The 14,475-nt window shown below is 42.6% G+C and overlaps 1 protein-coding gene across 3 annotated transcripts; it reads right to left on the minus strand.

Moving 5' to 3' along the window:
- Positions 1 to 504: 504 nt before the first annotated feature.
- Positions 505 to 9,401, minus strand: prdm2a (PR domain containing 2, with ZNF domain a). 3 transcript variants are annotated; one of them, XM_070968398.1, is made up of 5 exons: positions 9,115 to 9,389; positions 7,603 to 7,688; positions 5,657 to 7,163; positions 2,880 to 4,600; positions 505 to 2,537 (listed from the first exon to the last, which is right to left on the minus strand). In XM_070968398.1, exons 3-4 carry the CDS (start codon positions 7,092 to 7,094, stop codon positions 2,907 to 2,909), a joined length of 3,132 nt encoding a protein of 1,043 aa, XP_070824499.1. In that variant the 5' UTR covers positions 7,095 to 7,163; positions 7,603 to 7,688; positions 9,115 to 9,389; the 3' UTR covers positions 505 to 2,537; positions 2,880 to 2,906. The 3 variants fall into 3 exon arrangements, with proteins under 3 accessions (XP_070824499.1, XP_070824497.1, XP_070824498.1); XM_070968396.1 differs by having other exon boundaries at positions 2,880 to 7,163; positions 9,115 to 9,401; XM_070968397.1 differs by having other exon boundaries at positions 2,880 to 7,163; positions 8,900 to 9,389.
- Positions 9,402 to 14,475: the final 5,074 nt, after the last annotated feature.

Here is a 14,475-nt window from a genome sequence, read left to right on the forward strand (position 1 = left end):
ATGTGCACTTTCTGTTGTAGGTAGTAAATATGTAGGATAAAATGGGATGAGCTGCTCCACAAAATTATCCACTGCTTTCTTAGCAAACAGGTCACAGGCCGGTGGCTCTGGACACCTCTGCATGGAGACTTTTTGACATCCAAGCTGCAAATGGTGAAATACTGGCCCCTGAGAGAACGCTTTGAGAGTAGCATAAAAACACGTCACTGGAAATGTTTTCTTCAAACAGAATGTGGGAGTGCAGAGGAGATGCAGTGGTATTACAAAATCTGCTCTCTATCCAATCTGTTGGTTTAAGTTAGGAAAGTGCGCCACCACCTGGACATTTTATCACTTTCTGGTACAGAACATGCTGCAGTGGATGAATGCATGCAAGTCAACATTCAAAAGACAGATTCTGTTCGACATTATGAAAGCCCCCGACTCCTACATAAAGAATTTACCAGCAGTGATGTGACTAATTTGATTTATTTATTAAAGAAGGTTTCACACAAACTTCACATATAACCTTAACATTCTCCATTTATTTTGAATACTCGCTTGAAAAAACTTTAGTGCAAATCATACAGAAGAACTGTTCAGAGATTGATAACATGATTTTAAATTATTAATAAATATACATCACTCAATTTACACTTCGAAATGCTACAAGCACTTTTCACAGTTAAATAACAGTCACTCAAACCATCCTGTACATCCTACTCACTGCAGTCTGTCTCGATGAGGGAAATATTACCAGTGAGGGTTGAAAAGGCAAAAATGAAAAGTAGAAGTACCATTACTCTCTCTCTCTCTCTCAGATACATTGCCAATTTTAGTTTGCTCAAATTAAAATGACTCATTTCAATCATAATGACATAACTACCCTGTATAGCACTGGATCGACAAACTAGTATTATATAAAAAATTTAAACAGACAATGTGTAACAACTCAGCAAACATTACCCCATGAACTTACTTTTCTGTTGTGTGACTAATACATGTTGGATTTCATTATACACACTCCACACAATAAACTGTTGACAACTGTTATACAGAGTATAAGGAACAGTGAAGTGTTTGTATGCGACAGATGACTCATATGAAGATTTCTAGTCGTTGAATGGGGGGAAAACACACACACACACACACACACACACACACACACACACACACACACACACACACACACACACACACACACACACACACACACACACACACACACCATATTTTTGACAAGCATTTTGTTAAACAGGTGCAAAATAAAGCCTACAAGAAAACTGGATTACTGTAAATATTTCAGGATTTCAGAAGAAATGAGGCCAAGCACTGCAGCTGGCTCTGTTAACGCGTTAACGCTCTTTCGAACTGAACTTGTTTTATTGTAAAAGTGCCGATGATGTATTCAAGCTGTACAGCATTACTGCACACAGTATGTGTTTGGAATTGCAGTGCAAATACATCAAACTGCAGTGTTTCCCAAAGTTGAAAATGTATGTGTGGTGGCCTGTAATCTCCAAATTAGATTGCAGCAGGGAGCCCTTTTTAAAAATGCGATAGCACATCAATGCATTCTTTTTAAGCACTCTGCACTTTCAACTGCAGCTCCACACAGACTTCTGAAGAGATAAACAAATTATCTATTAGGGTGGGCCAACAAAATTAATTCCATGTGTGGGGAAACGCCAAACTATGTTTATTCTCCATTACCTTTATGCCACATTTAGTCATATTATATACATTTGATGGCACATAAAGAGCGTTATTCTCAATACCTTCATGTAAACTAATAGCAACTAGGCCAACCAGATTTGAATTTGCAAAGGCTGTAGCAACACATCTACCAATATTACATTCATACCAATAATTGAGTACTGATTTCCCTAAGAGTAATCAACAGTGCTGATATCCTGAATAATTTGTAAGGTACACTATACTATAGAGCGTGTTAGTTTTCTCTGTCTTGCGTTTGTGATGCCATCTTGATGCGTCCCCCATGTGCACTGGTTATTGTCAATCAGACCAACAGAGCAACACCCCAATCAGCGTTTAAGGCCTAATTACATCAACAGAATCCATCCAAAATTAATGTAGCTGTCGTACGAGCTCACAGCATGCAGTAAGAGTTTAAACCAAAAGGCCACAGACAACAGATAAGGAAAAGTGCAAATGCATGCTGAAAATGATTGCCACCTGCCACCCTCTCTAAATAACCCACCAAGTATGAAATGAGAGCAGCCTCCCAGCTCAATTCCTCCCACTTCCTTTCCAATTTGTGACATGTAGCAGTCAGATTAACTTCAAAGTGCAAATCCAAGCTGTTGAAATGAAGGAGAAATTTACAAAACTTCAAGCTACTACAAACGCGTTCAAATACTCAGTTAAACATGTCCACTCACTGCAGTATCCTCAGTCATCTGTTATATCCATCCTCAGTTCAGTCATTCGTTGTACAGTGTGATGCAATCTATGAGCACATGGGGTTTACAGTGTGATTAGCAGTTATCTCCCTTTAGTATCACTGTGACACAAGTGTGTTCCACACAGCGGGGGTCCTGAAAACAAAACAAAACACATATTGGGAAAGATATTGACATGAGGTCGCTTATAATTTTGTTGCTGCATTCATACTGATCACTCATTTTATTTATCTTTACACAAAACATTAATTTTGTAAGCACACAGCTGCGGAGATCTTGGCTGTCTGTGTAAAATGTAAATTGCAGGATCACACTGTACATTAAGAGGCTTCATCAACGAGTTGTTTAACCTGTACTACTTGCTTATACTATATATCTTGAACAAATGAGGAGTTACTGTCTGTATTTTCTGTTTGCAATTACATTTCTTGGCTATTGTCATCGTTTGGCAAAAAACCATAAATGTGCTTTAACTACCTGACGATCCCCCCCGCTGCGTAGACCTCAAGCTGTGGGGCTCTGCTCAGAGCTGCTGCTAACAGCCCCGCTTGCTTCTTCTCGGCTCTGTGTGGGAGGCAGCTCATCCTTATGTGGCGCAGCCTGTTGTGGTTTCACCAGGGTGATTTTAATGGGGATCCCTTTGACGCTATGCTGCACTCTGCTATACTGACGCATGGAGGGGTTGAAAGTGCGTACAATGGGAAGTTCGTTCAGAGAGGGGACCTCTTGTTTTGGCTGCATGCTTTCTTTGATAATTATTTTACTTCTTTTGTTTGAAAAAACTGTTTGCACAGGTAGGTTGGCAGGCCTCTTCGCAGGGCCAGAAGTCTGGAGTCTCGTTTTATGCTGGGGTGAGGCTTGTTTCTCTTCAACGCCTCGATGCAGGTGTCCATCATTTTCCTTTGTCACAGAGATTCCTCCTTCCTTCCTCTTCTTCACCTCCTTCGGCTTCTTGGGGCAGACCGCCATGTGTTTGGTTCTGCTGCGACGCATTGTGAACTCCCTGCTACAGTGTGGGCAGGCAAACAACTCCTGCTGCTCACCCACCTGTGCAGGTGACATTTTATGTGATGAAGGGACTGACTTGCTCCTCTGTGGCATGACCCTTTGGACCAACTTTTTCTTTCTTTTGTTCAGTACCTTGAACTTCACTTTTACCGGTGATTCTTGGTTGGGTTTGGACCGGTTTGACTGGCTGGGTTTGTTTGAAGCATTTAGTCCATTAGTAGAATTAGTGGTGGACAAAACTCCTTTGTGAGTTTTTGCAAAGTGGCGTAGCGGGATGGGATTCTTTTTGGGGGTGTATCGCCTTTTATCACTGGCATTTGCACAAGCCAGGATATGCTTGTGCAGCTCTGGCATGTTATCAAAGCTTTTTCCACACTTGGTGCACCGAATAGCCGTACTAAAGGTTTGTGGGATGTTGTGGGTGGTGAAGTTAGTGGCTGAAGCCACTGAGCCCGCAGGTGATCTGTTATGGTAAGGAAATGGAGGGGGCTTAAAGCTGGGATAATGTTGGTTAATGCCAAGACGAACATCAGGCCCTTTGATTTTGCCTCCATCTGAGGCCATGATTTTTATTGTTGTAAACAGTTCTTCAGCAGCCACATCTACTTCACCTTCTTCCTTGTTCACCGGTTTCTTGGGTTCCTCTGGAGCATTGGGCGCCAAAGCCTCTGTGCTGACTTTTGTTGAGTTGTTGTAGTTCTGTGGTCTTAGTTTCCCCTTTTCTTCTTCTGTGTATGTACACTGCAGGCCGGGATGTAATTCTTCCTGATGCTGTTTCAGATTACAAAGGTAGACAAATTCTTTTGTGCATGCACTGCAAACGTAAGTCTTGCCGACACCGTGGAGGCTTGATCTGTGGTCAAGCAAAGTGGAGGGTTTTCCAAAGAGCAGCACGCAGAACTCACATTTGTAGGGCCACTCATCGGCATGGTCACCGACGTGATTGCCTAGCTCTTTCATTGAATGGAAAAGCTTATCACACACGTTGCAGATGAAATTCTTGGTGAACGTCTGCGGTTGTGCATCTGTTGGTGTGCTATTTGAGGACTCGTCGTCTTCAGCTTTCACAGATGACGGTGAGGTTTTCAGTGGGGTTTCAGGTGTGGAAACGGTGCTGTCAGCAGCTTCCTCCTCTTTCATGGTTGGTGGTTCTGCATCATCAACAGGCTCCAGGTCAGGACTGGCTTCACCTACAGCAGGACAATCAGATATCACTGAGGTGGTGGTGGACAGAGTTACTGATTCTGCGATGGAGGACACAAGAACAGTGGGGTCCACAGTTTGAGGGTTGGGCACTGATACAATCTGCTGCTGTTCTATGTGTTTAACAAACATCTGTGAAGGTGCTGGAAGGTCAGCAGTGTTTTCCTGTAAGGTGATGGCAGTAGGGACAACACTCCCCGGGGCTTCAAGAGCTATTGTGCACTCTATCAAAACTGTGTTGCTGGTAATGTTGTAAGAGTTGATGAGGGAATCATTTAAAGTTACAGTGGGTGTGAATGGCACTTCCGACACAGGAGTGGACTCAACCAGAGGTGGATTGAGAGCTATTGGATCAGTGAGAAACACGTGGCCAGGTAGATTTAGACTCGGGTCAAGGGATTGGGAGAGAGTGACAAGGTTTGCAGAATTTGTAGCGGCAAATGTGGTAGTTAAATCACACTCTGAAGAATTTAATGCATTTTCTGTGCAGATTACTAAGGGCTCAGGAGAAATGTTTGGGGCTAATACCTGGATTGGCTGGCTTGAAGGGTTGGAAATAGGTGGTGGTGCCAAAACTGTGATTAAAGAAGAAGCAGTAGGGAGCATGGTGTGTGAGGCGGGGGAAGCAAAAGCTATAGTGCACGGTGAAGCAGGCTGCAAGGCAACAGGGGTTAGGGAGGCAGGTGATGGAGTCAGAGAGTTAGAGGGAAGAGCAAGACCATAAACAAGTCCTTCTGCAACAGGCTCCACTGGGGTCATTATGTCTGTACCTGTGACTATGGTGAAATCTGTGACTAAAGGGGTCCCAGGATTCCCCAGGCTTACATTTTGCTCTCCAATATTCATTAACGTCTGCTCTAACGTGCATGTATTTAATTTTCCTTCTTTCAAGACCGCCTGTGAAACTTCATGTACTGTCGGGTCAGATTCACCAAGGATCTTTTTTTGCAAACTCAAATCCAGCACGGCGTTAGCTAAAGCTACATCCTCATTTCTTTTCACTGTATTAGAGAGATCCAGTGGTTGCTGGTTGCAGGAATTACCGCCAGTCAGGGGGGGCCAGCTCTCTGTGAGGACAGGTTTCACTGCTGGATCCTCTACAGATGGAGCAATGTCGTCCTTTTCATTGGCTGCTTGGTGCACAGGTGAGGAACTATGCTGGCTTTCCATCTGTCCTGCACTTGCAGCATCACAATCTGCTGAATCTAGCGTTGGTGTTTCCTCATATGATGTTGGGTTTTGCTGTGAAGGGCTTGGTGGAGATCCGGTCCTTCTTTTAAACCTCCCTGTTCCAGCAGGCAGGACAGAGAGAGAGACAGGAGAACAAGGCTTCTGACCATCTGTGATGAGGGCAAGCGTAGGTTTAAGGCCATCCTGCTTCTCCAGGAGCTGCTTCAGCTTAGGTGACAGAAACACTGTTCTTTCCTTCTGCACAATGGTAGACTCTGTATTCTGGGGAAGCAGATTCTCTATTAAAGAAGATACAAGTGATGAAGAGGATGAGGACACAACCACTTCAGACTCCAGTTCAGTTTTAATTTGTGGTAAAAGAGGTGGTGTTGCAGTTCTTCTCTTGGCCACTGGTTGACCAGGTATCTCTTTGCCTGCAACTGAATCTGTATTTAAAACCTGGCTGATGTGGGCAGGGTCTATAATCAGGGAATCCAGTCTAACTAAAGAGCCAGAATGCACCTCAGTTGCTTCACAGCTACTGACTGTACTTGTTGACACTATCTTCCCATCAATGTAAAAGCTGAGATTCTCTGAAATATCGCTAGAGACATCTAGCATGTATTGTTCCGTGTGTTCCCCTTCATTTTCTGGAAGAGCTGCAGGTGCTCCACTGTCACTGAGCTCTGTTTTCTGTTGAGATGCTTCATTGAATATCCTCTGAGGATGCTCCTGTGGGGGCAGCTGCGTTTTTTCGACACGTGTGAGTTGCAGGTGTTGCTCGTGGATCCTGCGCTCATGCCGTCGCTTGTTGGTATGTGTATTGAATACCTTTTCACAGTACTTGCAAGCATGATGGCCGTCTGACACTCCCTGCTTGTCTGGCTGAGCAGTGTGGTCTCCAGCTGACAAAGTGGAAGTATTAGAGGTAGTGGGGGATGGAGCGTGAAGCTGCATGACTGAATTTTCTGAATCAAGAGGCTTCATCTTCTCATGCTGCAGCTGACCCAGATTTGAACCAAAAGACATGTTGCTCTTGTTGCTTTTGTATGTGTGTGCCTCGGTGTCCGCCAAAGTGTGGATGTGCATGTGTCGTTCCAGGCCTTGTTTGCTGGTAAAATGTCTCTCACAGTGCTGGCAGGGAAAAGAGTTCCAGTCTCTCTCAGTATCCTGACTGGGATGTTTATGCAGATCTGGGTACAGTGATTTAATCATGTCTGGTGCCATGTCAACTTCTTGATAGATGTCATCATCCTCTCCCTCCTCATTGTCTCCAATTTCAGAGATGTATAAGTCAGGAGAGTCCTCCATCTTCTGCGGAGGTTGTATCCAGTTCTCTGAACGAAGTATGTCACACAGGACTCTTGACAACTGTCACACCTATTGCAAACACAAAGATGACATTGATGTCATTGATGTGGTAACCTGGTGTGTAATACAGCTGAAGTGCCAAGCAAGGACAGCATCAAATGAATTGTCTAATAATTCACATTTTACACTATAAAGCAAATAAACACACAACCACTTCAACTGCTTTTTGTCTGTTTTATGAAATGAGTACGTAAAGTACTTTGAGCTGCAATTCATTCATTAAAGGTGTGGCATACAGACATACAAATATACATGAACATGTAACAACACAATCTTATTCTTTTCATATTGCACCAGCCCTTAGCATTACTGTAGCCTTTCCTCGTCTTTAACATGTTATGACAGACATAAATTCAACCACACCACGCAGACTCTCCATTTCCTAAGTATTTAAAGACAAGAATGCTTAAGTAAAATAATTTGCAGAATCGTGAAAACACCATCTCACCATTTTAATGGTCAGTGCAGAGTACAAGGCATGTTTTGTTGGACAGACGATCTCACAGGGTTTTCTCTCTCCTAGAAGAAAGAAAACTGCAAAAAAAAAAAAAAAGAAGAAGGAAAAAGAGGTCCATCATATGGCACGACACAAGCTCAAACTGCTGAATCATAAGAAGCACACACTGATCACAGTGAACAGCTGCAGTGTGGGAATAGTTGAGCAGCGTGTACTTAATCTCTTCCTTCGGCTGCTGAATAAGACTAGTGTCACGTCTTGTTAACTTATGCTAATGTCCCTCAAGCATATCAAGGTTACATGAGCCACTTATTCATAATGTCTGATGTAATATTACAGAAACAGTGTACGTCTTAGGATGCAACAGAATGTTCTGATAAAGAGAAATCTAATTAAAACCTGAACCGACAAACACGGCATGAGCTAATGGACCCACACTTTTTTCACACTTGACAGTAAGTGTTTCCCTTTTATTTACCAGGTGCCTGCAGTGAGTACAGTCCCAAAATACATGGAGTCTGTCCCCATGATTAGCAGCCACCTTGTTTACCCTGTCTGGCTGCCTCACACCACCTGCTACACTGATGACACACATTCACACCTGGATACTGCCACACACACCTCAATCATTATAAGTTTTTGATCGCTACCTTTCAGCTATTATGGAAAACGTGCAAAATTGATCTAATTTGGCGCATTTTGACATTCATCCACTGCTTGGTGGGACAAAATGGCAGGCTGAGCATGTGTGCCAAATTTGTCGTGCACTTCCACCTGCTCCTCACGACTGCATGAGCACTCACAGCATCGAAACCTGTCTTACTTATTTATTACTTAAAATTAGCCATTTATCATACTATTTGCTCGTTATACATAAATGTTGTTTTTCATTTATCCCGCATAAATTGCTCGGTCACTTGCAGGTTTCAGGCACTTGTAGACACAAGAGGAAATGTAAACAAATACCTTAGAGCTCACGTTTATAAGCCTTATCCCTTATCTTAATGCAATCCTAAGGTGGGTTACTCTTGCACAAACAAAACTGAATCAGCCACGATATTATATGAGCAGAACCGAAAGGTGTTCCAGCACCATCCGAGGGCCTACATGCTGAATTATTTGAGCCAGTCTCGTTATATTCAACTTCTATTTCCATCCATCTGCGCTGCAACAGGCTTATTTGACACTTATGACACATATAATATATTCACAACAACACTTCGGTATTTTATATTATCATTACAACTCGGATTAGCTTTGAGGGCGCGTTTCCACGCATCTGCTTCACCTGGTTTGATGACGCTCCCCCGTCCTTGCACCATTGCTAGCTGGTCATACAACACGTCGTCACTTCACTGTTTTGCTACAGAGGCTGCTAGCTCGTCCACTGAAAGGTCAGCTGGCTTCTCCGAAATAGCCCTGCCACAGTCCTATGCATGCAAGGAAGCCGCTTGCAAATTAGACCCCGTACCCGTGCAATTCCCAAGACAAGGCTTCACTTACCAAGTGAAAGAAATCAGCTGGTATCGCCATTAAAGCATTAACAATGTAACGTTACTGCTAGCTGCGATGCTAGCTCGCAAGCAGTGGCTATCGTCACCGATAATCGTGCGACAGGGCCGTTACGGACACTGACTGTTACTTAAAACTGCACGTTACAGTTACCGGACGTACTTGTGTCAGCGGCCACGCAAACCGCCACTGAACCGTTTGAAACATTTCTCTTATGCAGGTTGTAGACAGTTGTGTTTTCTTCCCTGGTGTACGAAAAAGGTTCTGGCGTTCTGATTGGTCAGAGAACGTGGACGTCAAATCTTGACCAATCAGCAACAGGTTTGTTAAAGCGCTGAGGGGGAAAAAAAACAAAACAAAACAAAAAAAGACATCACAGCCAAAGGCAGCTGTCACCAAATTACCTCGAGAACGTTAGCGCATTATTGACAGCCTGTATATAATGTTTCATAAAATGTCCACAGATGTTTTGCTGTAGATCAACATTACAGAGAGACTTTAAGTATTCATTCCGTCTCCAGCTTGCTTTAGGCTTAATGAATTTTGTAATTGTGAACTCCATATTGAAACTCTAAACTTGGGGCCAGATACCTTTACCTATGATGACACCTTTAGTTTGGCATCTTTAATTTCGGTTATCTGCAACTTTAAATCCTCAAAAAACAGTCAAGAGTGTTGACAAATACACATAAAACATATATCAATTTAAATGCTTGAACTTCGTACAGCCTTAATGTCATCTCATTAACTCTGTCCTTGTAGTGTATTGATTTGGCCTCTAGAGGGCGCAATATAATAAAGAAAAGGTAATGTCAAGACGTTTGTAGAACCTTCAGAGCATTTCTGTGATGACTGCATGACATGAACATTTTAAAAGTACAAAGTTTCTGACTCACTATATTCATGGTTTTCCTACCCTCAGTTGTAATGTATATATAGTAGTCGTATTGAGATTTTTTTTTATACATAAAAAGAGAAGCAGAACACATTAACACCAATCAGCCACGCAAACCGCCACTGAACCGTTTGAAACATTCCTCTTCTTTGCTCACAAGTTGTGAGCAAAAAAGCTTAATTAAAAGACAGTACAGGTTTATTTAAATCTATCTACATGCACAGACTTGTCACCTGATTTTATTTCATTGTGTAAAAATATGTGCTGACTCATTGGCAATTTTAATTCTGATATTACAGCTGGCCGTACATCCATATCCCAAATTCCCATTGTCATTTCTGTTTCACAGCTGTTGAAAAAACAGAAATCCGAGCTGACAAGATGAAGATTTACGATGTGGTCTAGTGTGTGCTCTCTCCCCCTGACCGCTTCTCTGTTTTCCCCAACAATTGTCAATTGAATCAGAAGGCACTAGCTCATATCAAGCTCACCCCTACTGACAGTGATAGAAAGCTACCCCCTGGTTTCTCATGTCAGATTTCCACCTCCAGAATCATACCGACATAAAAGACATTCTTTGAGAGGATCTGTGGGCGTTCACCAGAACCCGCATGTACGTCTGTGACATCGTGAGACAGGGATGGTGTTCTCGTGGTACATGCATGGTATGTCGGCTGAGTGGTGTTTTGCTATCAAACTACATGCCAGACCTTTGCAGGCTATAATGAAAGATCATAAACAACAGGCCTCTGTCTACTCATGGTTTCTCTCTGTATTTTAATTCAATTGTCCAAACTTGTACTTGTACTTGCTGTACAGTTTTTGGCACGGTGCTGTGCGATGAACTCTTGAGGAACAAAAGACAGTGTATGATTCTCACACGCAGTTAATTTAGCGGCAAGTTGACCATGATCATGTATATTTATGGCTCGTCACTCCGGACATGCCCAAGGCCCCAGCATGTCTCTCACAGTTGATGGCGATTGCAGCTGTGGAATTACGATGAGCAGCTCTCGACTGGGTCTGCTGGTCAGACACATACGTCAAATCATTGTATAAGCAGGTGCTGACCGCCTGGATGTCACGTCACACACATGGGGAAGAAATCAAAGTCTGTCATACAGTAGGAATGAGTTTTGCGAGAACTGAGAGCATTTCAGTACAGTACATACTGTATATGGCTTTATCAGAAGCTGCTCTCTGTTACATCATGGTCGCATACAAGTAGACATCTTTGCAATAGCAACTGACACATTTGGGATAAAAATGGAATATCTGGTATTAAAGCACTTCTTCTTTGATGCACCATTGACAGCTCTCATACATACCTACTATGTTATTGTATTGTGTGTTTTATTTATTGTGTTATTATCTCTGCAGGTATATGTATGTATGTATGTATGTATGTATGTATGTATGTATGTATGTATGTATGTATGTATGTATGTATGTATGTATGTATGTATGCACTGTATGCAGTGTAGTACCTTGGATCTAAGTTGGATGTGTGGTTCCTGTGGCCCCTTGTGTTTCTGCATTTGAAAGCACAATAAAAATGGAAGGAATTCAAATGAAAAACAAAAATATATACATGTGGAAAAATCTTCTCATGCAAACGTACCAGAAGCTCTAAAGGTTTTTGATATTCTTGAGGACAACTCTCAAAGCAAACAGGAAACTGAGTGACTGTGAGAGAAAAAAATGAAACAAAATGTGGCTCAGATTATGTGCGTGATGGTGTATCCTGTGGCAGTGGGCTCTGGTTTGTGCCAGTGACTGTGCACAATGAAACATTCACCATCCACAGGAACCTAAAACACAAAAGAGACAGAGAGGGAGAGAGGTGGTCCACAACTCGCCTGTGAATCCGGCAGATTAGTAAACAGGGCTTTGGTATGAAACAATAAGAGTCCCTTGTAGAAAGTGTGTGCCACACAACACAGACAAAGCCTCGCCTGTGCTCAGTCAACATATGTCACTGGCAGGAAAGAGTATTCTTGCTTCATGTCGTGGGATACCACATAAGCAGGGAAGAACGTGTGAATGTGAGCACGTCGGAACACAAATACAAACTGTTCTTTGCAAAAACACATGATGCTTTTCATGAGTGCCCATAACTGTGGCCCTCTGTACTTTATGTTTTTGTACTTACAGTACGCACACACACACACACACACCTGACCACACCCATGCTAATAATCCCCCAAAGTCCAATAAACACACATGTGCCCTCCAGAATCACTGCCCCTTCTCATTTCTGCACACACACATTAAGAGATGCACCCTGACCCCCATAAAGTAGTGCACCATGTGCAAAGATACTGCACACACACGCTTACATACCACACACACAACAACAGCCCTTCTCCCGTTTCACTGTCTTCGACTCTGCTGCCTCACAATCACACACAAGCAAATTCAACTGCATCATCCAAACTGTATCTCACCACACCCTCAAACACACTCCCTATGCCTGTCACCCAACTGTATCTCCCTCCTGTGCCCCCCCCACCCTGCCCCACCCTCTCCATCCAGCTGTCTGCAGCCCTCAAAGCCCACAGGCCTATCTGCTGACATTTATCTCATGACATCACAAACCCCTGCGCTCTAGAGGCTTGACATGTGGCGCTCCTCGCACGCAAGCAGACCTACGCGCTGCTACAGAGCTCCAGTCGCTGATGGATGGCATTCATGTCACCTCCATGAGATGAATACTGCAGAGTGCAGACAGAAGCAAGTGACACACATGGAGAAAACCACTGCTTGTTTACACTAGTGTCTTGTCTGCCATACATGTATATTATAATGTAGAAATACTCATATTCTTTCATATCTGTAACAACAGTCAAACTATCAAATCACTTCCTGTTGATGTAAACAACGCATAAGCTTATAACCACAAATGCATTTGCACATTTTTGAAACATCCTGCGGTTTTATGATGGCACTGAACTGAGAGCATTCGATGTCCTCAAACTGTCTCTGACACAGTGACATGATAGTAGCATTAAGGTCCTGCCCAGCTGAGACCTTTCTCTGTGGAGTTAGCATGTTCTCTCTGCGTATGTGTATCTTCCACATGCTCCGGCTGTTTTCCACAATCACTGACATGTGCAGCTGTTGAACTGGCGACTCTGCCTAAAGGTGTGAACGTGCCAGCCCGCATGAGTGCTGCTCACCCGGTGTGTGGGTATACCACTGGTATTACATAATATTCCAATGAGATGATTGGCATCTGTACTATTTTCATTAACCAAACATGCTGAATACTGGAAACATGATTTCTATTTCTGTTTGTATCGACAGTCACTTGTTTTGGTTTTGCCCTTGATTTGCTCAGTCTGGGGAAAACGTTTAAAACATTCTGCGTCACAAATTGAACAGATGCAGTTGCATGTATGCTTGATGTGTAATAGATAATTATCCAAGCGTTTGCTTAAAAAGCATTAATTAATGCCCAGAATTACTGAAACTGGTAAACGAACAAGTTGGGTTGTGCTTTTATTTTGGTAAATTAGTGGTGTTAAGCAACTGAACAGTAAGGAGAAGTGGAACTGGTGTGCCACTTTTTGCCACAGCACAGTGAAGGTTTTATTGCAATTTCAAATACTGTAATTAATAATTTGAGTCAAAAATTGATATGGAGATTATGCATTTTGTAAGCACCAAAGTTACCAAAGTTATGGAACTTAAAAAAGGCGAAAAAGGAAGATTTTAATTATTTGTTTCCTTGTTCATAGATTTCTTTCTGGATAGGGTGAGGTGGTTTTGCGTCTGTAATTTGTGATCTTTTTCATCAATTTTAGCTTTTTCCTTTACAATTTGTTGATTTTAAGTATTTTTGAATTGATAAGAGTGAGCACAAAACAAAACATCTTGCAGGACGGACAGAGCTCACCTGCCAAAAATAAATGTAAGACAATCTGCCTGATGCCTGGTGTTTATTTCAAGGCATATATTTGGGAGTAAAGAAAAAAAAAAAACCCACTCATTCCTCTATTGTTATACAATCTGTGCTTTACACTGTCAGGATTATAATTTGCTGAGTGGGCACCAACAGTTTTCCTACCAATTAAAATGATGACCAGTTCAGACCACCTGTTTCTTCTGTGTGGAGTGTAACAGGCAGCTCACAGTTGGCTATAAGTAACCTGGTATTTTTGGTTGTTGCTGCAAAGAGAAAAATACATACAAACATTCCTCTGTTAAATCGAAATACACTGGCCTGGTTTTATTTAGAGGGGAAGATATTTCCTCATCTGTCTGTCTGCTGGAGCTGAGCAGTTTCTTCCTTCCTCGTGTTTCAGTCTGCTCCAGATGAGGGAAACTTTGTGTAGTGACTGAGTTCTAAAAGCCGACCCCATTACTGGGATTTAGTTCGTGTGTGCACCCATCGGCTCATAGAGCACATTGTTTTTACAGACACAACACACAGCGTGCACAAACCCAGACGCACA

The sequence above is a fragment of the Chaetodon trifascialis genome, chromosome 8 (genome assembly GCF_039877785.1).
Source record: "Chaetodon trifascialis isolate fChaTrf1 chromosome 8, fChaTrf1.hap1, whole genome shotgun sequence".
Lineage (NCBI taxonomy): Eukaryota > Metazoa > Chordata > Actinopteri > Chaetodontiformes > Chaetodontidae > Chaetodon > Chaetodon trifascialis.